This window comes from Vulpes lagopus, chromosome 10, assembly GCF_018345385.1.
Source record: "Vulpes lagopus strain Blue_001 chromosome 10, ASM1834538v1, whole genome shotgun sequence".
NCBI lineage: Eukaryota > Metazoa > Chordata > Mammalia > Carnivora > Canidae > Vulpes > Vulpes lagopus.
Window position 1 is genome coordinate 6,955,410 of NC_054833.1, and position 23,994 is coordinate 6,979,403.

At 37.2% G+C, this 23,994-nt stretch overlaps 1 protein-coding gene across 4 annotated transcripts in view; it reads right to left on the reverse strand.

Moving 5' to 3' along the window:
• The window catches only part of CDKAL1 (CDK5 regulatory subunit associated protein 1 like 1), a 647,296-nt gene that overhangs the window by 610,969 nt on the left and 12,333 nt on the right, over window positions 1-23,994 (reverse strand). For all 4 annotated transcript variants that reach the window (XM_041769778.1, XM_041769777.1, XM_041769775.1 and 1 more), the window contains 2 exons: window positions 18,399-18,573; window positions 17,038-17,150 (listed from right to left, as the gene is read on the reverse strand). In XM_041769778.1, coding sequence (XP_041625712.1) covers window positions 17,038-17,150; window positions 18,399-18,568 — 283 coding nt within the window. In that variant the 5' untranslated portion in view covers window positions 18,569-18,573. The remainder of the gene's footprint in view (window positions 1-17,037; window positions 17,151-18,398; window positions 18,574-23,994) is intronic.

Consider the following 23,994-nt stretch of genomic DNA (forward strand, 5'->3'; position numbering starts at 1 on the left):
TTCCTGCTGCCAACCTTATACTATGTACCCTTACCAACTGTCACAAATTGGTACACAAATTCAAATTTGAATACAATTAGTACTCCAAGTTCACCTGTCTTCCTCTACAAGGGCACAGGCATACACACAAATATGTGGAAATATATACATAACCAAATTTTACTAAGTTTGAGGAAACATCAAAATTTCTAGTACTGAATTTGATCCCATTAAATTGAAAGCAATTACTGCTTGCAATTTAATAAAGATGGATTAAATTAGATTTCTGATTCAATATAATTTGTAGTGTCCATGTCAGGAAAAGTGATAGTATGAGGATCTTATCCAAGCCCTGTCAAGACTACACAGACTGGATGTGACACAGACCTAAATAGGATTCTATTGAACAATCTCAAGGGATTCACATACACATGCTCACACATTTATTTAACCTTTAGAATATACTTTGATGTTTTATTCTGCTATAAAGATATGAAGAATAAAGTTACTTTGATATAGTCAAAATAGCATTTTTACTTGTTTACTAATGCAATTACATTGAATTCCTATTCTTTTTTTTTTTTTTAAGATTTTTTTATTTATTTATGACAGAGAGAGACACACACACACAAGCAGAGGGAGAAGCAGGCTCCATGCAGGGAGCCTGACATGGGACTCAATCCTGGGTCTCCAGTATCAGGCCCTGGGCCGAAGGTGGCGCTAAACTGCTAAGCCACCCGAGCTGCCCTGAATTCCTATTCTGTACCAGGTCTTGTGTTTAATGATAATAATGATAATCTAAACACACACTAAATACAATATACATATGTATATATGTATTTAATCTTTAGAAAAAAAGACTATTGTCCTTATTAAGTAAAAAAGGATACTGAGGCACAGAGATATTGCCATTTGTCCAAAGTCATACAGCTACTATTGACAGCTACTATGTGGCAGTAGCTGGTTTTACCGTCTAACTTAATAGCAATAGCTAGCTACAGTCTGCTCCTAAAAATTAAGCGACAGTTGTCTCTGGATGTCAAAGGTAAAAAAAGATGACTAAGATAGAAGGAACTGACATACCGTGGGAGAGAACACGTAAAGCAGACAGAATTAACAGGACCACTTCCTTTCTGCCACTAAGCCAGGGGAATAAACTGACTGCAGGAGCGCAAGCAGAGTTCTGGTAGACACAAGGAGTCAGACCTAAAATGGTATTAGCTGACCTTATATAGTCACAATCATCTCTCTCTCTCTCTCTCTCTCTCTCTCACACACACACACACACACACACACACACACACACACAGACACGCGAGCCAATAAGCCACCATATATATGACATACATGAATCTATGTATATAGCACTACAAAAATTCTTAAAGACTCTTAAATTTGAGAATCACGGAGCTACAATAAAGGAAGGACTAAAAGGAAAGTCTCTGCAAAGGCCTGGACATTAAAATCACCATCCCTTAAATTAACCATCAAATACATGTTGGTCAAGTGGGAATGGTGGGAAATTTTAAAGGGCTGTAGTTTACTGCACTCTCTTTTAATATTAAACCTCTTTAAACCTAGTATATGTCAACGGATTTGAGGATTAAGCTTTTGAAAATGCGTCCTATGCAAAGGTTAGTTTTTTAGATAGTGTCCAAGCAATGTAATAATGATAAAGGTAATAAATGTCCTCAGATTTAAAAACTCCCACCTTAGGGATCCCTGGGTGGCGCAGCGGTTTGGCGCCTGCCTTTGGCCCGGGGCGCAATCCTGGAGACCCGGGATCAAATCCCATGTCCAGCTCCCGGTGCATGGAGCCTGTTTCTCCCTCTGCCTGTGTCTCTGCCTCTCTCTCTCTCTCTCTCTCTCTGTGTGTGTGACTATCATAAATAAATAAAATAAATATTTAAAAAAATAAAAAATAAAAAATAAAAAATAAATAAAAACTCCCACCTTAGCTCCTGTAAGAGGACAACCATCACATTCTAGGACAAACACAGTCATGGCAAGACTACAAAGATGTTAAGTGGTGAGTCAATCAATGAGTTATTTCACATCTGGTCTCCAGCATACATGTTGCAAATAGATTATACACGATCCATGCTGCCTCTGAGAAGGTCAACTCATACAACTCTTACATAAATACTACTACAAAGTATAAAAAGTAAATTAGAAAAAAATAAAGTGCTAACAAATTTAATGACTTCTCATAATTTTCGTATTACAAATACGAAGACAATTTGTAACATGAAATTCACTTTTCATATATGATAGTATAGCTAGAGATCATGCAATAGAATACTGCCATCTATTGCCCAAGAGGTAAAAACACAGCATATCTTTAATCCAAACCCACTAAATTGGCTAACAAGAGCCAACATTAGTTTACATATTCAAGGCTCAACATCTCAAAAACAGGTTTTTCACAAAATCAAAGACAGTAACACAAAAAAAACAGATTTTTAAGTGAAGCTTCCATGAAAATTTATATGCCCTTATCCTTAAAAAGAAAGAAAGAAGAGGGAGGAAGAGAGGGAGAGAAGGAGGGAGGGAGGGAAGGATGGAGACAGGGAAGGAAGGAAGGAAGGAAGGAAGGAAGGAAGGAAGGAAGGAAGGAAAAAGAGTATTACAATTTAAACATAGACTATCTCTAAAAAATATTATCCAAAATAAAAGTTTACAAAATCTCAAAAGGTAATCTGGATCATTAAGGAATTCAGCAAATATCAAGCTTGTGAACATCTTTGGGCCTATGTTGATTTTTCTCTCTAAAAATTAGTCTAAAATATGAAAGTAGAAAATAAGCTGTTCAATATCAGAAGGCCAGCAATTTTAGAGTGGTCACCTCAATACAATTTAGCACTCCACAGCAATTTATTCACAAAAACACAACTACACATGACTTCAGTTCATGTGCATTAATAATAACTACACGATACAAGACAAAAAACCAGGAAAGGTCAGGCCAAACGTAGGACAAGATGAAACATGATATTCAAGTTCCCAAAGACAAAAAGACAAACCTTTCCCATATGTACTAATAAGAAAACTAAGAGGGCAGCCCTAGTGGCTCAGAGGTCTAGCGCCGCCTTCGGCCCAGGGTGTGATCCTGAAGACCCAGGATCGAGTCCCACGTCGGGGTCCTGGCATGGAGCCTGTTTCTCCCATGCCTGTGTCTCTGCCTCTCTCTCTCTCTCTCTCCCTCTCTCTGATGAATAAATAAATAAATATATCTTAAAAAAAAAAAAAAAGAAAGAAAACTAAGAGAAAGAGTTCAAAACTTTTTCAAAATAAATTACCATATAACCATAATACCAGGCTAAGAAAAATTATGAACTAGAACCAACACATTGCAGAATTCACAAGAGTGAACTAGACTTTCTCTTTGTGTTTAAAAGGTGAACATTCTGGGATGCCCAGGTGGTTCGGTGGTTGAGCATCTGCCTTTGACTCAGGACGTGATCCCAGACTCCTGGGATCAATTCCCACATCAGGCTCCCTGCAAGGAGGCTGCTTTGAACCCTCTGCCTGTGTCTCTGCCTTTCTCTTGTGTCTCTCATGAACAAATAAATAAAATCTTTTAAGAAATAAATGAACAGGGCAGCAGGGTGGCTCAGCAGTTTGGCGCTGCCTTTGGCCCGGGATATGACCCTGGAGACCTTGGATCGAGTCCTGCATCGGGCTCCCTACGTGGAGCCTGCTTCTCCCTCTGCCTGCGTCTCTGACTCTCTCTCTGTGTGTGTGTATAAAATCTTAAAAAAAAAAAAAAGAAAAAAACAAAATTTTTAAAAGGTGAAGATTCTCATCGACTGTGCAAATCCAATCTCAATCAGAAGGGAAATAATGCCTGGGATTTAAAAATTTAAAAAAAGAAAGAAAAAGGTTGACACTACTTAATTTGTATAGATAATCCACAATTTAGTACAAAATCAAAACTAGTGATTATGCCCCTTAATAAACTGTTGATTCAAATACATGTAGTTTTGTGCTTCACATGACAAAGAAGACTCTTGGGGTGCACTTGGGTGGCTCAGTCGGTTAAGTGTCTGCCCTCACTCATAATCTCAGGGTCCTGGGCCCTGTCATCACATGGGCTCCCTGCTCAGCGGGGAGTCCGCTTCTCCCTCTCTGCCCCTCCCCCTGCTTGTGCTTTCTCTTTAAGCTCATTCTCTCAAAAAACAAAATCTTTTTTTTTTTTAAAAAAGGAGACTCATTAAAAAAGAAAAATATAACACCCCCCCCCCCCAAAAAAAGGAGACTCGGGCTAAGAAGACAAAAAGTTAACAGAAACTAAATCTTTCTGTGCTCCACTTAAAGAAGGAAAAAGAAAACTAAAATATAGAGATCAGAAAAATGTGCATGCATCCTATATTTTATATCACAGTAATGAGAAGTCCCAACAGTCTGTGAAAATGTATTAAAACATCTCTTTAAAATGTTACATTCAACTGAAGCACCACAAAATTTAAACAAAACTGTTAGCATATCAAACTTAAATTTTAGGGGCTTAAGTAGAGAATCCCATTCGGTTTTTACAATATAAAGCGTAATTATCATTCCTGATGTGATGAAAAGCAATTTTCCTCCATTTCTCAGTCACCTTGGACTCAATTTAAAATAAAGACAACCTCCTTACGAGACCTTCCAGGTAAAATGGGTAAGTTGTATGGGTAAATAAAATGGAAATTATGCTTCATTATAGTTGTTTAAAATTAAAAAAAAAATAGGATAAACACTGATCACAATATGCCAGGAAACTACACAGTATCATTACCACAATGCTTTCCTTAAGAGGTGTACCTATTAGGCTCCATCTTTAATTGACATAACTTTCTACAAGGTATGCATAATATATGTACTGCCTTCCAAGTGGAAGCATTTTTAAGACTAAATTATACAAAAATGGTTTTCCAGTTCTACATGTCCATATCTTTCCAAATGATGGAGTCTTCCATTAGTACCCACCCACAAAATACAAATGCTAATTCTCTTCAAGTCTGTTCTCAACTCTTCCCACTTTCAGAATCCTAATTTAACCCCCTCAGACTATTCTCTGTCTTCCTCAACTTCAACCAGGGCATCTTTTACTTTGCTAGCATTCCCCATCCATTTTCTAATAAAAGCAGACCTTCTTTACTCAATTCCCTTCTGTGATCACAAAAGAATTGTCCCCATCTCAAGCTAGCCATTCCAGAACTTCAAGCAGAGGATTCCAATATTTCATCCTCTATGACACAACATAAGTCAAAGCCTGAAAAAAATGTCTTCTTCTACTACCCATGTGCCGTCAGATCCTCAAACTAAGTCGGTTTTTAGTAACACTCTCAACTTTTGATGTGAAATAATATTTTTCTAGTTATTTTTGCCACTATTAAGACTTAAGAAGAATATTCCTAGTGGTTCATGCAAATAATCGAATATATAAATATGTACATAGTAACCAGGGAGGGAAGGTAAAAATGAATTACTGGCAGGGGTACCTGGGTGAGTGGAGTGTCTGACTCTTGGCTTTGGCTCAGGGCATGATCCCAGAGTGCCAAGATGGGAGTCCCACAACAGGCTTCCTGCATGGAGCCTGCTTCTCCCTCTGCCTCTGTCTCTGCCTCTCTCTGTGTGTCTCTCATGAATAAATAAATAAAATCATTCAAAAAAAATTAAAAAGTGAATTACTGGCAAGGTAAGGAAGTACTTTTTTTTTTTTTTAAGATTTGAGAGAAAGAGGGAACAAGCAGAGGGAGGGGCAGAGGGAGACAGAGTAGGGAAGTAGATTTCCTGCTGACTTCAGAAGGCATCAACTTTAGCTGCAGAATAAAGAATTTCTCCAGGTAAACACTGTGTTACACTTACTAAAATGTCTATTCAGCACATAACTTAATACCTCAAAGTAAATACTCATAACAATACATGTAATTTAAGTCAGAAATGTCAGGATGTTTTTAAGTAATTCTTTAAAAGCTTAGCAAAACATGGGGATCCCTGGGTGGCTCAGCAGTTTAGCGCCTGCCTTCAGCCCAGGGCATGATCCTGGAGTCCCGGGATCGAGTCCCATGTCAGGCTCCCTGCCTGTGGGAGGGAGCCTGCTTCTCCCTCTGCCTGTGTCTCTGCCTCTCTCTCGCTCTGTGTCTCATCAATCAATAAATAAAATCTTTAAATAAATAAATAAATAAATAAATAAATAAATAAATAAATAAATAGAAGCTTAGGAAAACAAAGTCTTTGTTCTCTATCTTCAGGGATGATCCATATAAAATAAGCAATAGAGATTAACTTGTTTTATGAACTATAATGCACTATGTACATGTAAATAACACCAGTGATAGTTAAGAATAAGTAGGCTAGATTAAAGAAGTATATGTAGAAGGCACAAGCCCTACACTAAGACAGCTGACGATTCTTTTAATGAAATCCACTAGAGATTCTAAAACACAAAAATCAAGATGTTTCATTGCGGGTTAAGGGATGAGCAAATGGGTGAAGGAGAACAGGAAATACAGACTTCCAGTCAGAGAATGAGTAAGTCTCAGAAGTAAAAGTTACAGCATAGGAACACAGTTAATGGTCCTGTAAGAGTGTTGTATGGTGACAAATGGGAGCTACACTTGTAGTGAGAACAGCATACAGAGCTACCAAATCACAATGTTGTACATCTGAACCTAATGTAACAGGTGTGTCAACTAAAATTTAAAAAATGTTTGATGGAAACAGTGCCATTCTTAACATATTACTGTGAAGATTAAATGAAGGAATATGGAGAAGGCCCTTGGCATGAGGCCCAGCACATGGTAAACCCCAAATGGAAAGAGGTAACTATTGCTGATCAAAGCTAAAAAGAAAGGAGATGTCATAATTATGTTCCACCAGAAGAAGGCATCTGGCCTTCAACTCAGGATGCAATCCCAAGGTTTAGGAATCGAGTCCCACATTGGGCTCCCCTTGCCGAGCCTGCTTCTCCCTCTACCTGTGTCTCTGCCTCTCTTTGTCTCTCATGAATAAATAAAATCTTTACAAAAAATAAAATAATAAAAATTAAAAAAATAAAACCTACCCAATACAAGATTTCCATACTGACCTGCCTTTAAAGCAAGTCTGAGAGACTACACGGTATAATGCAAAGAGCAGAGGTTGTGCTGACAGATGGCTGTGTGTCAACGTCCACTTCAGCAAACAGTAGCTGGGTGAAGAAGGCTGTCTCCCTTCTCCCAGTCTCAATCTTCTAGTTTTAAAATATGCAGTAACCTCCTGTCAAAGTTACTTCATTTGATATTTGCAATAACTTATGTGAAATGCCTAACACATACATTTTCGCTTAATTTTCAACTAATTCAATTCACTTGCTTGGAGATGTGTACAGAAACTCTGATTTCACTTAGGATTTGCTACCACAAAGTACTATGTGATCTAAAAAAGGCAAAATATACATTTTTTAATTTAGTTCCATTTTTAAGAAGGTGGAGGTCCACTGCTTTCTCGGCTTCCCATAGAATTGGTGTATGCATCTTAATATATTTTATTATATAGGTAAGCTCAACATATTAATGTGAAAGATAATGACAACCAGTTCTTAAAGAAAACAGATAAAAAAGCAGGCAAAATGATTTTTTCCTCTCAAGAAACTTTATGTACATTCATACTTTAATTATGTACAAGTGTGATTTCCAAAAACTCCAAGTTCAAACACAAAAAGGTGGCTTTAATGTCCTTAATATTCTACTGACCTATGAGTGTGGTCCTCGAATGTATTCCTTACAGAAACATCTGTGTGTATCAAACTAATATATCCCACTAATCTGTCTTAAAATTTAAAGGTATTTCAAGTTACATGACCAGAAAAAAAAAAAAAAAGGTTACATGACCAGGTCCAGGAAATATGCTTCCACTTTGGACATTCAATTATAGTATATTATCTCCTAGACTATATAAACTAGAAGTTGTTTCTACAGGGAGATTAATTTTTTTAAGATTTTACTTATTTATTCATGAGAGACACAGTGAGAGAGGTAGAGACAAAGGCAGAGAGAGAAGTAGGCTCCCTGCAAAGAGCCCGATGTGGGACTCGATCCCAGGACACAACCTGAGCCAAAGGCAGACACTCAAATGAGCTACACCCAGGTGGCCCAAGATTAATTTTCTTAATTCAAACATAAAATTTTATATTCTGATAGATGCAAAAATCCTCAATAATATATTAGCAAACCAAATCCAACAATACATCTAAAAAAATTATAGACTACAACCCAGTGGGATTTGTTACCAGAATGCAAGGGTAGTTCAATATTCACAAAACAATCAACAATCAGTGACATAAGTCACATCCAAAAAAGATAAAAACTGCATGATCATTTCAATAGATGCAGAAAAAGCATTCGTTGATCCTGGAGTCCCGGGATTGTGTCCCACATCGGGCCTTCTGCATGGAGCCTGCTTTTCCCTCTGCCTGTGTCTCTGCCTCTCTCTCTCTCTGTGTTTCTCATGAATAAATAAAATATTTTTAAAAAAAAGAAAAAGAAAAAGCATTCGTCAAAGTACGACATCCATTCATGATTTAAAAAAACCCTCTGCAAAGCAGGTCTAGAGGGAACATACCTCCACATAATAAAGTCCATATATGACAAACCCACAGCCATCATACTCAATGGTGAAAAACTGAGAGCCTTTTCCCTAAGGTTAGGAACAAGACAAGAACATGCATGCTCACCACTTTTATTCAACACAGTACTGGAAGTCCTAGCCAGAGCAATGAGACAACAAAAAGAAATAAAAATCATCCAAATTGGTAAGGAAGATATAAAACTCTCACTCTCTACAGATGACATGATACTAAATATAGAAAACCCAAAGACTCCAACAAAAAACTACTAGAATAAATGAATTCTGTACAAGACTAATGTACAGAAATCTGTTGTATTCCTTTACAGCTAATAAAGAAATAGCAAAAAGTGAAATTAAGAAAAAAATCCACTTACAATCACAAGAAAGACAATAATAAATCTAGGAACAAACTTAATCAAAGAAGTGAAAGACCTATACTCTAAAAACTATAAAGCAGTAATGAAAGAAATTGAAGACAATGCAAAGAAATGGAAAGATATTTCATGTTCATGAGTTGGAAGAACAAATATTGTTAAAATGTCTCTACTACCCAAAGCAATCTACAAATTTAATGCAATCTCTAACAAAATATCAATAACATTTCTCACAGAACTAGAACAACCAACCCTATAATTTGTATGAAACCACAAAAGACCCTGAATAGCCAATGCAATCTTGAAAAAGAAATATAAAACTGGAAGTATGACAATTCCAGATTTCAAGTTATATTACAAAGCAGTAGTAATTAAAACAGTATGGTACTGGGGCCGCTGGGTGGCTAAGTCAGTTAAGCATCTGACTCTTGGTCTCAGCTCAGGTCATGATCTCAGGGTAATGGGATCAAGCCCTGCAATGGGCTCCACACTCAGCATGGGGTCTGCTTGACCCTCACCCTCTGCTTCTCTCCAGCTCATGCACTCGCTCTAATAAATAAATAAAATCTTAAAATAAAAAAATTTAAAAAAAAGAAAAAGAGTATGGTACTGGAATAAATATACAGACATAAATCAATGGAATAGAACAGGAAACCCAAAAAGAAACCCATAATTACACAGTCAATTAATTTCAAACAAAGGAAGAATAAATATCCATGGGAAAAGCAGTCTCTTCAACAAATGGCGTTGGGAAAATTGAACAGCAACGTGCAAAAGAATGAAACTGGGCAACTCTATTATACCATACACAAAAATAAACTCAAAATGAATTGAAGACCTAAATACGAAACCTGAAACCATAAAAATCCTTGAAGAGAACACAGGCAGTAATTTCTCTGACATTAGTCATAGCAATATTTTTCTAGATAGGTCTCCTGAGGCAAGGGGGAAAAAAGCAAAAATAATCTATTGGGACTATATCAAAATAAAGGCTTCTGCACAGCAAAGGAAACAATCAACAAAACTGAAAGGCAACCTACAGAATAGAAGAAGATATTTGCAAATGACAGATCCAATAAAGGGTTAGTACCCAATCGTATAAAGAACTGATACAGGGGGATCCCTGGGTGGCTCAGCGGTTTAGCGTCTGCCTTCGGTCCAGAGTGTAATCCTGGAGTCCCAGGATTGAGTCCACATTGGGCTCCCTGCATGGAGCCTACTTCTCTCTCTGCCTATGTCTCTGCCTCTCCTTTTGTGTGTCTCTCATGAATAAATAAATATTCAAAAAAAAAAAAAAAAGCAAGGGTTTAAAAAAAAATAAAAGAAGATTATTCACCATAACCAAGTGGGATTTATCCCAGGGATGCAAGGGTGGTTCAACACTCGTAAAACAATCAACATGATAGAACACATCAACAAGAAAAAGAACAAGAACCATATGATCCTGGGGATCCCTGGGTGGCTCAGCGGTCTGGCGCCTGCCTTTGGCCCAGGGCGCAATCCTGGAGTCCCAGGATCAATTCCTGCATCGGGCTCCTGGCATGGAGCCTGCTTCTCCCTCCTCCTGTGTCTCTGCCCCTCTCTCTCTCTCTCTCTCTCTATCATTCATAAATAAATAAATAAATAAATAAATAAATAAATAAATAAATAAATCTTTGAAGAAAAAAAAAGAACCATATGATCCTCTCAGCAGATGCAGAGAGGGCTGCCTGAGTGGCCCAGCGGTTGAGCATCTGTCTTTTGCTCAGGTCGTGATCCTGGGGTTCCGAGAACAAGTACTACATTGGCCTCTCTGTAAGGAGCCTGCTTCTCCCTCTGCCTATGTCTCTGCCTCTCACTATGTCTCTCATGAATAAATAAATAAAATCTTTAAAGAAAAATAGATGCAGAGAAAGCATTTGACAAAATACAGCATCCATTCCTGATCAAAACTCTTCAGAGTGTAGGGATCGGGGGAACATTCCTCAATATCTTAAGCAATCTATGAAAGCCCACAGCAAATATCATTCTCAATGGGGAAAACCTGAGAGCCTTTCTCCTAAGATCAGGAACATAACAAGGATGTCCACTCTCACCGCTGTTATTCAACATTGTACTAGAAGTCCTAGCCTCAGCAATTAGACAGCGAAAAGAAATAAAATGCATTCAAATCTTCACAGATGACATGATACCGTATGCAGAAAACCCAAAAGACTCCATCCCAAGGTTGCTAGAACTCATACAGCAATTCAGCAATGTGGCAGGATACAAAATCAATGCCCAGAAATCAGTGGCATTTCTGTACACTAACAACGAGACTAAAGAAAGAGAAATTAAGGAGTCAATCCCATTTACAATTGCACCCAAAACCATAAGATACCTAAAGAATAAACCTAACCAAAGAGGTAAAGGATCTATACCCTAAAAACTATAGAACACTTCTGAAAGAAACTGAGGAAGACACAAAGAGATGGAAAAACATTCCATGTTCATAGACTGGAAGAATAAATATTGTGAAAATGTCTATGCTACCCAGGACAATTTATACATTCAACCCAATCCCTACCAAAATATCATGGATGTTCTTCACAGAGTTGGAACAAATCATCTTAAGATTTGTATGGAATCAGAAAAGACCCCAAATAGCCAGAGGAATATTGAAAAAGAAAATCAATGCCAGGGGCATCACAATGGCGGATTTCAAGCTGTATTACAAAGCTATGATCATCAAGACAGTATGGTACTGGCATAAAAACAGACACATAGATCAATGGAACAGAACAGAGAACCCAGAAATGGGCCCTCAACTCTATGGTCAACTAATATTTGACAAAGCAGGAAAGAATATCCACTGGATAAAGGATGGTCTCTTCAATACTGGAATTGAGGAAATTGGACAGCCACATGAAGAATGAAACGAGACCATTCTCTTACACCAGACACAACGATAAACTCAAAATAGATGAAAGACCTAAATGTGAGACGAGAATCCACCAAAATCCTAGAGGAGAACACAGGCAACACCCTTTTTGAACTTGGCCACAACAACTTCTTGCAAGATACATCTTGGAAGGCAAGGGAAACCAAAGCAAAAATGAACTATTGGGACTTAATCAGGATAAAAAGCCTCTGCACAACAAAGAAACAGTCAACAAAACTAAAAGACAACCTACAGAATGGCAGAAGATACTTGTAAATAACATATCAGATAAAGGGCTAGTATCCAAGATCTATAAAGAACTTATTAAAATCAACACCCAAACAATCCAATCATGAGATGGGCAGAAGACATGCACAGAAATTTCACCAAAAATGACACACACATGGTTCCTCAAAGAGTTAAAAACAGAGCTACCCTACGACCCAGCAATTGCACTACTGGGGATTTACCCCAAAGATACAGATGTAGTGAAATGCTGGGACACCTACACCCCAATGTTTATAGCAGCAATGTCCACAGTAGCCAAACTGTGGAAAGAGCCACGATATCCTTTGACAGTTGAGGGATAAAGAAGATGTGGTCTATATATACAATGGAATATTACTCAGCCATTAGAAAGGATGAATACCCACCATTTGCTTCAATGTGGATGGAACTGGAGGGTATTATGCTGAGTAAAGGAAGTCAATTGGAGAAGGAAAATCATCATATGATTTCACTCATACAGGGAATATAAGAAATAGTGAAAGAAACTATAAGGGAAAGGAGGGAAAATGAGAAAAATTAGAGAGGGAGACAAACCATGAGAGACTCCTAACTCTGGGAAACAAACAAAGGGTGTGGAAGGGGAGGTAGGTAGGGGTTTGGGGTAACTGGGTGACGGGCACTGAGGAAGGCATTTGATGGGATGAGCACTGAGTGTTATACTTTATGTTGCCAAATCGAACTTCAATAAAAACAAAAAACAAAAAAAATATATACAAATAAATATGATAAAGTAAACAAAATATCCCTAACATATTTCTATCTAAGTGAGAGCTATCCCTAAAGCAGTCACCTTGGGAGACTTATTCCACTACTGGAATAAGCAATAGTTACAAATTCTTTGATGAAATTATAGGAGTTGTGAGATTCTGAAAAGACCCAAAAACAATAAGAATCACAGCTATAAATATTTTTTGAAACTCTTCTACAGCAGTTTTCAGAATCTATTAAGATTAAAAAACAGCTTACTCTTATCTAAAACTGCCTTGTTCAACATTAAATCACATACTTAATTTATTGGCTTCAAAAGACCTATGATTAGTCTAACATTACATGTACTCTGAAAATATGAAGATCTGCCACCAGTAGAGGACACTGAAAATACTTCCCCAGCATCTCCAAAGAAATAATCCAAGAACAATACCCAAAGGCAGCATAATCGGGGAGAGAAAAAGTTCAGTCTATAAAAATTGCTTATTTGAAGAAACAACACCCTTATAATGTATGCATTCAAATCATGTTTCTTTAAAAAGTCATGGTACCAGGGCACCTGGGTGGCTCAGTGGATGAGCGTCTGCCTTCAGCTCAGATTGTGATCCTGGGGTCCTGGGATCAAGTACCATATCAGGTTCCCCACAGGGAGCCTGCTTCTCCCTCTGCCTATGTCTCTGCCTCTCTGTCTCTCATGAATGAATAAATGAATGAATGAATGAATGAATGAATGAATGAATGAATGAATGAATAAATAAATAAATAAATAAGCAAGCCACGGGACCTATAGGGGCACTTTCACTGTTTTCCATGCATCTATGTATCCATGATACAATTAATTGTTCTGAGTTTTAGGGAATTCCATCATTTTGCCTTGCTGGTCTCATTCTTTGAAATGAGAAACTAGCGAGCACTATTTTATAACTTATGAAGCATCTTTTCCCTCAAAATAGGAAGGGTTTGAAAGTAGCACTGGACAAGAATTAACTGCTCAGAGTTAAGCCTCTACGAGATTTCACTATGTGATAATTATGTTCCCAGATTCCCAAAGTTAAAGATTTTTATTTATTTATTCATGATGGAGAAAGAGAGAGACAGAGACAGAGACACAGGCAGAGGGAGAAGCAGGCTCCATGCCGGGAGCCTGATGCGGGACTCGATCCCGGGACTCCAGGATCACGCCCTATGCCAAAAGCAGATGCCGAACCGCTGAGCCACCCAGGGATTCCCCCCAAATTCCCAAAGTTAAAAGCAATTTCAAGTATATACCCATATAATCTCTCTTCTGTCCCCAAATAGTAAAACTATCTATTATTGGGAAGTGAAAGCTAATTTTTAATTTCTTGTGTACTTTTTTCAATAATTTGTGCATATTTTACATAATCTATATTTATACCTATTTGACATCAAGTAATCAAGTATAAAGTTAAAACAAATTTTTAATATTAACTTGATTAATAAAACATTTTAAATTATTTGACAATAATTTTTATAAAATCCTACCACTCCACAATAATGAAAGACTATTAGTACAGATAACCCAGAAATTACTCATCTCATATATTTAATCTAAGTATAAAATCGAAATATAAAATATATTTAAGTGTCTTACAAAAGCTACTATTGTTCATACTTTCTGGGCCTACAGAACCTGACTGGTGAGGAAGGTGACTCCACAACAGTCTGCTGTATGCCAGTCAGCCTAGAATTAGACACAGACCATAAATTTCTAAAATGGGGGCATTCCACAGCACATAACATTAATAGAAATATATATACGTAATGCAACTATATAAAAGTGATATACCACATTAATAGGAAAAATAAATTTCATACTCAAGTGATTGCTTCCTTAATTCTCTCTCTTTACTATTCCCAAATAAGAAGCCAGAACTGGGTATACATAACAAAACTCTGTATTCTTGTATAAATACATCAGGACTATTGTTCTACTTTTATTATTTAGAAAAGTATTGCCATAAGACCAAATACAAACTGCTAATGGGCTAAAATTTAAATTAAAATGTATTAGGTATTTAATACCACCTTGGGGGAAGAAAATCAAGCTCATCTTTTTTAATATTTTAGTAAATTATCTTATAGGCTATTGTCTCAACACTCAAACTGCACCATCAGAAGGTATTAAGGCAAACTCACACTAATTTACACTAAAAATTACTAATGAATACAAAAAAAATTCCTTTTTGAGGTAAATAATTCTAAAAGCACATTTTGATACTTTTATCTAAGAAAATTTTTGAGGGTGACTTTACTGTCTAAAGAATAAGTTATCAAAAACACAAGTTAAGACATTAGGACCATTTAGCTGCTGAAGGAAGAAGTGAGTTTCCAATCCTTCCAAATTCTCACAGGCCATCTGGAGGCTAGGACTCTGCGGATCACACAGGCAGAGGCAACTGTGAGGTACAGAACAGTAGTCAACAGCAGTGTTTTGATGATGGAGACTTCACACTGTCTGGGTGATTTAAGGCAGGACAGCACACAATCCTTCCATTCTCATTCATGAAGTAGGGATGCCACTATTTCCTCATCTTCCTCCAAAAATCAAGCATGCTAACATACATGAAGCACTGGGTTAGTGCTTGTCACAAATGCAGGCCCCATTTAACACACATGCTAATACATACAGTAACACAGATACATATACATGCCATGTACTATATATACCTATTTGCTAGTGTGGTCCACTGAGAGAACCAGAAGCAGGGACACTTCACAGTGGCAATAAGCACACCGAATGTCCACAGCTCTCATCTGGTTCTAAACACCAGTCTTCTTATGAAAGGGATCAGGACTCCCTGGAAAAGTGGTTGCCTCCAAAGCTGGGGATGGGAAGATATGAGACTAGGACATCTTGTGGTGTCAGAAAATCAGGAAGTGCTCAGAAAGAATGGGTGCATGTTGAGAAGACACAGGTGCCAGCCTGAACAAGGTCCTATTTTTTTTAACATAAGTTCCTAAGGCGAAAGCTGGAACAACGGGAGCAGCAAATTAACAATGATAGTGTTGGACTGTAGCCCAAAGAACTGAAAAATCAACATGGAAGTTCATACTGATACATATAAAGGAAACAGGGGAGAAAGGATAGTCTTTCTTTACAGAATTCCAATTAATAACTGTGGAAGAAGAAAATGATAATCATTCAACAAACTGTAATGACTGTAGCAAACTAGTTGCATGGACAGATACTAAAATTCTCAGACACTAAAAATAGAGAAAAGGCTGAGGAGAAACAGGATATTTACTAATTGCAATGAGAAAAAACGGTAACTTTCCTGTGGAGAAGTCTGGCAGAGACGGTCCACTGGTCCTGACTCATTACAAACTCCTCCGCCCCCCGCCCCCAATCTGATGTATTGGGAAGAACTCAAAGTACCCTCTTGCCAAGACTGCATACAGAACCTTATTCTAATCACATCCAACAAACCCAAGTTGAGGGACATTCTACAATATAACTAATAACTCTGGTTTTCCTCAGAAGTTCACAACACAAAGGACAAGAAAAAATTGAGAAACTGTCACAGACTGAAGTAGACTAAGAAGACATTACAAATAAATATAAAGTGAGAGCCTAGATCAGATCCTGGAACAGAAGGACATAAATGGGAAAAGAGCAAAATTCAAATAAGATCTGCAGTTGAGGGATCCCTGGGTGGCGCAGCGGTTTGGCGCCTGCCTTTGGCCCAGGGCGCGATCCTGGAGACCCGGAATCGAATCCCACATCAGGCTCCCGGTGCATGGAGCCTGCTTCTCCCTCCGCCTGTGTCTCTGCCTCTCTCTCTCTCTCTCTGTGACTATCATAAATAAATAAAAAATTTAAAAAAAAAAAAAAAAAGATCTGCAGTTGAGGTAAAAGCAGTGCTCTAATGGTAACTGCCCAGTTTATAATTACAGTATAATTATGTTACATGTTAATATTAGGGGAAAGGTGGGTAACAGACACGTAAACTGTAATTTTACCACTTTTCTGTAAGTCTAAATTCATTTCAAAATAGTTTTTTGAAGTATTTCTAAAATATCTATAATTATCTAGACAGTGTATAATAGCTATCATTTTGTTTTGCCTTAAAATCATTAAGTTCTGTTAAAATATGCTTTAACTGCTGAAGCTAAAATATCTAACTAAAAAACTTAGCTCTGAAATATTTAATCAATAAAATACATTACAGTTCTCATTACCTGTAATTTCATATCCATAAGCAGCTAGTTGTCCAGCCATATATTCTCCATCTGAATTATTATGAGAACAACCCCATGTTCGCATCCAAATTTTCTGTATGCCTGGAATGGTGCTATTAAACAATCAATTAAAAAAAATAATAAGTCTCATCAGAGGATTTTCAGAACCAAAAAACACAATATGATTTCCGGGCATATTATTCAAAAGCACACAGCAATCCATTCACAATCTATTCATGAAATGCACCAACTTAATCCACAATCAAGTGTTACACCAAGCCTACAATCAAGATAAAATAACCACAGAATTCTAATTAAAGACTCTCTACATAACAAGATCTCCCTTTTTCTCCAAATTGTACCTTAAATTCAGTACTACTGAAGTTCTATCACAAAGTTAAACTCCTAGAGAGATAAATACAAACAATAGCAAAGAAAATGGTTCTAGCAACAGAAAGAAAAACTAAGTACATCCACCTGCTGACTCCTACATATTAGTTACAATCTTTTTTTTATAACTTATAAATAGCCGAATCAAAACAGAAAAACTATCACCCTATAGCATAATTAAAAGTTTTTATTCCATACACAAAAATAGAGTTATAAAAATATAATATTTTTAGGAAGAAAGGAAAGGGCTTTCAACTTTGTCATAATAATTTAAAATTAAATAGTAATTACCTTAAAGACATATTCAAAACAAATTTGATAAATTTCAGGCATTAAAATATAAGAAAAGTTTAAGTTTGCAGATTTTAAAAACTTACTGTTCCAAACAAAATAATGAAGTGTATTAAAACTTTCAACACTTTCCTATCTAAACAAATGTAGGCATATTTGTTTAGACAAACAACTGCATAATCTTTTCCGGCTAAGTTATATTAGAATTTCACTCAACTACAGACCTAATAGAATAAACAGCACATGAATTTATTTCTGCCCAATGCCTTTAGCTGATCCATAGGCATTTGTAAATTTGTTAAGAAAAATGAAATACCCAAACCAACAGTGTCTCATAAGAATTACATATTCAAGTAAAGCTTTCAATTTGGAAGTAACACAACACTATATACCAGCTACAGTAATACATCAAGAAGATCCTGAGGCAGCGGACGTGGGGTGGGGGATTCCCACATTTGTGCTCAATAGTGCTCTTGCCCCTGTCCTCAAGAAACATGCCATCTGACATCTTTTTATTTTTTTTAAGCAATTACTATGTTAAATTTAAAACAATTCAAATAAATCTACATATCTGCTCTCAAAAGTTCAAATGATTTTCAGAAAGAGACATTACCTATATGACATAAGGGAGCACCAGTTTCTTCCCTGGTAGGATACTAAACATAATTTCAAGAGCTTACCTATCGCTTGGTGGACTGTTTTCCTCTTGCAAATACTTTTGGGTATTTCGTTTTCGTGCCTTTGGAACAACGTGCTTTCGTGCGGAATGCCTATCTTGTGGCTTTAAATCTCCCTGTGACACAATATCTTCTATGTCGTCCAATAGTGTGTCACAGGATGCAGAAGGCATCTTCTCTATAGGAAAGTTATAAATGATAGAAGCACATCAGAAATCTGTTTCACGTAGCATCACCTACAAAACATTCTTGGCTGATCTTCAGTCTAATAGAGCCTTTAGATTTAACCTCAGGTTTACAGAAAATGCAAAAGATAAAGGAATGCAAGGAAACAATCAGATAAATCCCACTGATAATGGGACATCCTAAGGTTCAACTGGATCTAGTCCCTCAACAGATCACTATCATGGAGAAAAAAACAGGAATGGGACTATTCATGCTTAAAGTAGACTTAAAAGCATAACAACTAAATGTAATTCAAGTTCTTGGTTATATCCTACTTTGTCCAACCAGCTGTGAGATATTTTGCAGGCAACTAGGGACATGAGAATATGAAGTGGGTGTGAGAGTATACTAGGATATTACTATAAATCATTAGATGTAAAGTAGTCTTATGTTTAAAAATCTTATTTCTGACATTGTGTACGTGATTTTACTTTTTATTTACTATTTTTAGAAATCTTTCTAGAGATATGTATTAAATATTTGGAGAATAAATATTAAACTCACTCAACTTTTGAAATGCCTATTAGCAAACAAGAGTACAAAGATTAGAGACTAGGGGCACCTGGATGGCTCTGTACATTAAGCATCTGCCTTTAGCTCAGGTCATGATCCCATGATCCTGGGATCATTGGGCTCCCTGTGCAGCAGGGAATGTGTTTCTCCTTCTACCTCTGCCCCTGCCCACCCCTCGCTCGTGCATTCTCTCTTCACTTTCTCTTTCTCAAATAAATAAAATCTTTAAAAAATTAAAAAATAAAAATAAATAAAAGCCCCCCACAAAAGCCTGTTCTCTTTGCAAAGAACGAGAAAAGAGGTAGTCTAGTGAAACAGAAAACTTCTATACAATAACAATTCTACCCCATAAAACAAAACAAAACCCACAAAACACAAAAGTATAGTCCCATCACCTGACTTCTGTTGAATCTGTAATGAGGCACCCCAACACACTGCACCAGGGTAGAATTAGAGAAGGCTAAGTACGAACCCTGGACTTCCAAATCAACCAACCAATCAATAATGAACCTCCAGCCCCATCCCAGTCAAGACCAAACTGATATACAAAATTAAATTCCTATCAAAATCCCAGCAAGATGTTTTGTAAGCATAGATAAGATTGTTCTAAAATTTATAACGGAAAGGTAAAAAAATAAATCTGAAACAATTGCGAAAAAGGAATAGTAGGAAGAATTGGGCTGCTCAATTTTAAGACTTACTATACAGCAACAGTAATCAAGACTGTGTGGTATTGGTAAAAGAAAAGAAGTATGAATCACCAGAACAGAGAACCTGGAAATAGACCCACACAAATATGACCAAGTGATTTTTCACAGAAGTACAAAAGCAATTCAATGAAAGATAACCTATTACTGAAGCAATGGGACACTTATAGACCAAAAAATAAACCTCAATCTAAGTTTCATATCTTATACAAAAATTAACTCAAAATGTATCATGAACTTAAACGTAAAATAAAACACTTTAAACTTTTAGGAACAATCATAAGAGAAAATCTTAGACCTAGAGCTAGGCAAAGAACTCTTAAACCTGACATCAAAAGCACAGTCCACAAAAAACAAAAAATTAATAAATCCAGACAACACCAAAATCTGCAAAAGACCCTTTTAAGAGCATAAAAAGTCAAGCTACCAAGTGGAAGAAAATTTTTAAAGACCATCTATCTGACAAAGGAATGGTATCTAGAATTCAAAACATAATAGTAAAGCAGTACCTAGCTGGCTTAGTTGGTGGAGCATGCATCTCTTGATCTCAGGGTTGTGAGTTTGAGCCTCATGTGCAGAGACTACTTAAAAATAAAATCTTAAAAAAATAAAATCACAATAGCAAAAAAAAAAAAATCCAATTAGAAAATGGACAAAAGACACAAAGACATTTCACCTAAGAGGATATACAGAAGGCAAATAAGCAAATTTGAAGTCAACATTACTCCCATCAGAGAAATATAAACTTAAACCACAATAAGGTGTCACTACACACCTATCAGAATGACTAAAAGAAAAAAAAAATGACAACACTAAAAGCTGACAAGGATGTATAGAAACTGACCACTCACACAATCTTAATGGGAACATCAAATAGCATAACCACTCTGGAAAACAGTTTGGCACTTTCTTAAAAAACTCATCATGTAACTACCATGTAACCTGGCAATTATACTTCTGAGGGTTTATCCAAGAGAAATAAAGACATATATTTCCACAAAAGCCTAAACACAAATGTTTGTAACACCTTTCTTTATAATAGTCAAACCGAGATGCCCTTCAGTGGGTGGAATGGTTAAACAAACTGTAGTACATCCATACCACAGAATACTGCTCAGCAATAAAGTTTTCCATTGATAGGTACAACAACCTGGATGACTCTCCAGAGAATTATGCTACATAAACAGAGCCAAGCCCAAAAGGTTACATACATATAACATACTTGGTTATGGTTGTAATGTAACATACTGGTTACATTTATATAACATACTTGAGGCTGAAGTTAACAAAGTAACAGAAATGGGAAACACAACAGAGGTTACCAGGAACTAAGCAGAGGATGGGCAGGAGATAAGTGAATGTGACTATAAAAAGGCAACATAAGAGATCTCTGGAGTGATGGAAATGTTGTTCTACATCCTATCAATGTCAGTATCCTGGCTGTGATACTATTTTACAGTTTTGTAAGATGTTACCATCAGGGAAAACTGGATAAACCTTACAGCATCTCTACATAATTTTTATTACTGTAAGTGAATCCACAGTTATGTGAAAATAATTAAGAAAAAAATTATCTGGAAAGAAAAAGGAATGTATTTGAGTACACTTACTGAAAATACTACTACTATGTTCAGACATGAATGAAGCAAGTGCTTCACAAGGTCATTCATTAACCATTCGCAACTCCTTGAGGTTGGTGGTGTTACTATCCTCACTTTAAGGAGCCATCGGAGGGGCGCCTAAGTGGCTCAGTCAGTTAAGTGGCTGCCTCTGGCTCAGGTCATGATCCCAATGTCCCAGGATCAAGCCCCACATCGGGCTCTCCCTTTCCCTCTGCCTGCTGCTCCCCCTGTTTGTGCGCTCTTTCTCTGTCAACTAAATAAAATCTTTAAAAAAATAAAAAATAATAAAGAGCCATCTGAAACAGAGAAGCTGACTTACCCAAAGAAGTACAACCATGCCAAATGAACCTAAGCCCATTTGTTGTGCAGCACCTGACTGCCTACCTAATGTAGGTACAATGAATGAATGACCACTACTCCTCATCTGGGTTGCCCACAGCAGTATTAGGGATCTTAATACTCTCTGTTGGTCTCAGCCTAACAAATGTTCCCTCTCTTCATTTGCCAGATCCCAATCTCTTCATCAACAACTTTCAATTAACAGAGCAGCTTCTAGCCAGGATCATTTTGTGACCTTTACTGTAATGCACTCTTTACAAGTATGACAAACTATGCCTCGTAAATCAGACAAACCTGTGTTCAAAGCTCAGCTCCTTTTACATTGGGAGTAACAGTAAAAAATGAGAAATAGTGTAATCTAATAATGTAGTTAATACGTACACCACACAGTCGTGGTGGGGCTGCCAATCACAGGCCTCCTCCTTCCCTAGACAAAGGAGTGGGACACATGACCAAAGCCTTTAAAGTAACCTAACCTATCCTCCTGGCCACAACAATTGGTTCAGGGGTGGACATGACAAGCCCAGCCAATGAAAATCATCAAGAGGACTTCTATGGCAAAGCTAACAGAAAGATGAAAGATGGCTTCCCCTTTCACTGAAGTGGCTAAGTGGGGAGGATGTCAAACTGATGATGCTGGAGGCCGTGTTGCCTGCCATAGGACAGAAGCTACATAAGGAATTAAGCTTAATATAAGCTGGAGAAAGACCCATACTGACATTATTTGAGCACCTGGATCAAAGCCCTGCTCTGCCCAGTCATGAGAGCCAGTAAGTTCCCTTTCTGGCTTAAATTAGTTTAAATTGGGTTTTCTGCTCTTGCAAACAAGAGCCCTGGCCAACTCAGCAAATTAGAGAAGGGGAAATGAAGTAGGTTAGTCTTTCCAAAATTGGTTCTATTTATTTGAAATATTAAATGATCAGTGAAAAAAATAGTTTTGTGGTCAAATATATTTAGGAAACTGCCTCCACAGAGATACCCAGTATTCATTAGTAGAGCAAAGACTGAAAAACTGCAGTAAAGAACCTAAAACTCATTTATCTTAGGAATCTTCTGAAAATTAATTTCTCACAGATCTTAATGAGGCTAAAGATGGTACCAAAAACAGAAGGCCTGAATGAAGTAGACCCTCAGATCCCTCCCACATTCTGCACAGATGGATAACTTCCTTCTTTTACAGGGAAATGGTTCTCTGCCCATGTACTCTCCCCACCAATCTGTTCCTGTGAATGAATAGTCCACCCCACCCCCCACCCAAGAACAATCCTACTCTGATTTACTCAAGCACAGAGTCCCAGCAATGATTCCTCTTCCTGTATCATCACTGTCTCTCTACCAAATCATTACTATCTAGATATAAACATGCTGTTACTTCTCCCACTGAAAAAACAAAATCCGTATCTTGACCCCACTTCCTCCCCTTACTATCCCGATGGTATTTCCCTTGAAGAAAAACTCCTTGTCCATTTGCAACAATGTGGATACAACTAGAGTGTATTATACTAAGTGGAATAAGTCAGCCTCAGAAAGACAAATACCATATGATCTCACTCATATGTGGGATTTAAGAAACAAAACAAACAAGCAAAGGGGGGGAAAAAGAGATAAAGAGACAAACTAAGAAACAGACTCTTAACTCTAGAGAAAAATCTGATGGCTACCAGAGGGGTGTTGGGGGAATGGGTTAAAGAGGTGATGGGGGATGAAGGAGAGCACTTATGGTGATAAGCACCAGATGTTTTATGAAAGTTTTGAGTCACTAAATTGTACCCCTGAATCTTATATTACACTGTATGTTAATTAAATGGAATTTAAATAAAAACTTAAAAAAAAAAAAAAAGAGAAACTCCTGCAAGTTCCAAATCAAGATGGTGATGTAGGAAGACTCTGAACTTACCTCCTCCACAGAACACACCAAATTACACCTATTAATAGAACAACTCCTCCTGAAGAACTGCAGGCTGACTGAGCAACTACTGAACAACTAAACACAGAATGGCAGGAGAACAGCAGGAAAGACAGAGTCATGGTAACAGGGAACCCCCACCCCCAACACTGTGAGTTGCACGGGGAAGGGACGGTACTAAAGGACCAGGAACAGATCCCTCTGTCCTTGGGTACAATTTAAAAAAAAAAAAAAACCCACAGTTTAAAGGAGCAACTAGCAAGGGCACCTGGGTCCCTCAGTTGATT